At 28.3% G+C, this 3,443-nt stretch overlaps 1 protein-coding gene across 1 annotated transcript; it reads right to left on the bottom strand.

The window, feature by feature from the left end:
* Window positions 1-1,963: 1,963 nt before the first annotated feature.
* On the bottom strand, window positions 1,964-2,548 carry LOC140450986 (uncharacterized). The gene has a single exon (XM_072544690.1). The coding sequence runs from the start codon at window positions 2,546-2,548 to the stop codon at window positions 1,964-1,966; it is 585 nt and encodes a 194-aa protein (XP_072400791.1).
* Window positions 2,549-3,443: the final 895 nt, after the last annotated feature.

Here is a 3,443-nt window from a genome sequence, read left to right on the forward strand (position 1 = left end):
AATAACACATATAAAATTTAACATATAAAATAATGGACAAAATACATTTTAAAATTTAGTTATGATAGTAAAAATTTTGTTTGTGACATCTTTTAATGGTGTGTTTTGACTGATCCATATAGAACAGAAAGAAAAAACAAAAAAACCAAATACTGGAGGTTTCAATCAAGGGTCAAACCACACTGGAGGTTTCAACCAGTGTGGTTTGACCCTCGAAAGAGCTTGAACCAACATTCAAATGAAGCCATCGGTTAAATTAAAATGAACAATAGTGTTCTTACAGTTTTTCTTGTATTTTTTTTTATTTCGTTTCTCTTGTTTAGTTGTTAATCTTTAATGTTAAGTTATTGTAGAGTTTTCGTAACATCTAAAAAAACCTACAAATTGTTTTTGAACTGATGATGCTTTTAAAAATAAAAGCGATACATATTCGAATAAATCAATAAAGTAGTTGACGACATTCATTTGCGAATTATTGACCGATAAAACCTCTGCTATTCAACCATTGAATATATTTTAAATATATATATATATATATATATATATATATATATATATATATAATTACACTGAGCCAGTATACACTACTCTTATAATATAAGTAATAGATTTTCACCTCAAGATAAGAAAACAAATTCAATTAATAACTAATACAAATACTACCTAGTTAACACATTGAGCTTATTTTGTAGAGGAGTGCCTAGCCTATCCTTCTCCCTGATCAGCATATTAAATTTGTAATGTTAATCTATCTATCTATATATATATATATATATATATATATATATATATATATATATATATATATATATATATATATATTAATTTGTGATTAATAATGTGACGTTATTTGTTCAATTATGTTGAAAAATTTATGCAAATAAAAATTTACTCTACTCTACTATCTACTAATATTTGGTTTCGCCTATTATGACAGTATTTTTCGGTCCAATTTAAATTTGTCTCCAAAACAAATTTAAATTGTTATATCTCAGCAAACTTAAATTGGTGTTTTATAGCACATACATTTTTCTTGGTTAAAAATAAACAAATTACGTTTTTTAGTTACAAGATACAGCAAATTTTGAAAATTAAGTCAACTGACCAATTATACAAGATTGTAAGCAATATGTTTAGCCTAGTATAATGGAGTATGATATGTACTGAATTTAAAAGTTAGTAAAATAAAAGCTTTCATGTTAGTGTACCACACAGTGGCTATTGTTCATCACTACTTTTTAACATGTTCGTTAAAAAGATATATATGTAAAAATTTTGACTTTTTTTCTTAGCAAATGTTTAAAATTTATTTAGTGTATTTTTTTCTTAATGTGTTGTGAATTCTATTGAGTGAAACAACTTGTTTCTGAATGTAGCTAAAGTAACCACATAACTTTTTATAAATGAAATAAAAATGTGAGTTCAGAGTACACTATTGACAGTAATGCTCTTAAATATTTTGATGTAATTAAATACGATACATACAGACGATAGTGATTTAGAATCAACGCATATAAAAAGTTTTAAGCAAAGGTGAGTTTATGCAGGTCTGGTATTTTAGATAAACTTTTAAGTGGTTAGACATTGTCCTGAACTGCTTAAAATAATTTACTTAAATGTTCGCTCTAGTAACCTGAGATTTAGTCGAATCCATAATACTAATTAATATGGATTTACATGCCTATATACATTTAAAGAACATTCAAAGTTATAAATATTAATGGTATTTAGAATTTGGACGTTAGACTTAAGAGGAAAGTCAGAAAAAAAGTTTGAAACAATCTAATGAAAAGGATTAGTTATGTTTGTTTGCTTTATTATATATTGTTAGTTGTAAGGTTAAATAATTTATCACCGGTTTAATCATATTTTTGCAATAATTTTAAAAATAAAGAAAATAGTCAAAACATGAATGTTCAAAAATAAAACAAAGTCAATGATTTCATTCGAAGAGCATATGAAACTAATCCCCAAAATTTTCCTTATCTTCGTCAGATGATGTTTCCTCGTCTATATCTATTACCAAAGGCTGCACTTTGGTTGATAAAACAACCTTTTCTTTTTCGTAACTCTCTATAATTATTTTATGGGTATGGCGAACATAATTTTTCCACTGCTCCCTAGTTACATTATTGATAGCTGTTGCCCAAACTTCTAAAACATTTTTATTCCCCAATATGTGCTGATCATAAAACCGTTTCGTTTGACTCCACACCATTTCAATAGCATTAAAGTGACAGTGATAGGGAGGCAAACGAAGTACTTCATGACCAGCTTTGTTAATTATCTCATCTACAGCATAATGTTTTGGAGATCTAGGAAGAGCTTTAATAATATTTAATAAATTTGTCTTAGAAGTATGCAGTGGAAATAGAATGCCTTTACTTCTAAGCCATCCTTCCAATTCTTCTTTTTTCCAAGATTGGGTTGGCCATTTATTTACTTGCCGACTGTGATAACTAGCATTATCAAAGATGATCATTGATGGTTCCTCCAATCTTGGTAGAAGATCTTTCTCCAACCAACCCTCGAAAATATCAGCATCCATTTCTCCATGATAGTCTCCCGTTTTGGAGCCCGATTTAAAAATAAACTTGCTCCGTTTATAAACCCATGCTCTGAGCCTGCATGTAAAACTATGTACCTACAACACAAATAATTCGATCTAATAAAAACAAATTTCTTTACATGTAATGAAAATATGCTTTCTGTAAAAAATATACTTTATTAGTTTTGGAACTAAAGTCCTGGAACAGAAAAAAAAACCCATTTTAGTCAGTTAAGAGAATTAATAAATTGTATAAGAAAACATATTTATTTACTTACCTCACACCATCACCGCTTCTTTTTCTTATTCCTTTATTTGTCCCATCCTGCCAAGATCTTCTAACGGATCCAGAAGAAAATATCCATGTTTCGTCTATAAAAATTAAGGGCTTTTTGTAAACTCCCCTTTGGTCATTTTCATGGTAAATCCTTACAAAATTATGCCTCATCTGTACTACGTGAGGAACTTCCATGAAATGTTTTTGTGGCCTGTCTATTTTGTATTTGAATCCTATTTCTTTCAAGATCAGAAAGAGGCTTGTTTTTCCTCCCTCATAAATAAATTTGTCTCTTAAAACCTTCAGCAGACTAGATATTGTAAGAGGCAACTCTAAAACAATTATTAATTTTTAGGTAGTTTATATTGCCGAGTTGTAAATTTTCTCGGAAAGAGTGTCAATATACGAAGCCGTAACAACTATATACTCAAACAAACTAAAATACATGCAAAATTCAGATAGTTGACAGTTTACGTAATTATTTAATTACTAATAATATAGGTTCAATCAGCAACACAAAACAAAATTATACTTAACTCTAGCAGAATTAATTAATAATAAAAAGTTTAAAAACTTTAAGTTGGTTGCCTACATTTGGCGCAACTTAACGATATAAAC

This window comes from Diabrotica undecimpunctata, chromosome 9 (genome assembly GCF_040954645.1).
Source record: "Diabrotica undecimpunctata isolate CICGRU chromosome 9, icDiaUnde3, whole genome shotgun sequence".
Lineage (NCBI taxonomy): Eukaryota > Metazoa > Arthropoda > Insecta > Coleoptera > Chrysomelidae > Diabrotica > Diabrotica undecimpunctata.

Excerpts from the sequence above, each read along its gene's own strand:
- LOC140450986 (XM_072544690.1), bottom strand. The coding sequence starts at position 2,548 with ATGGATGCTGATATTTTCGAGGGTTGGTTGGAGAAAGATCTTCTACCA.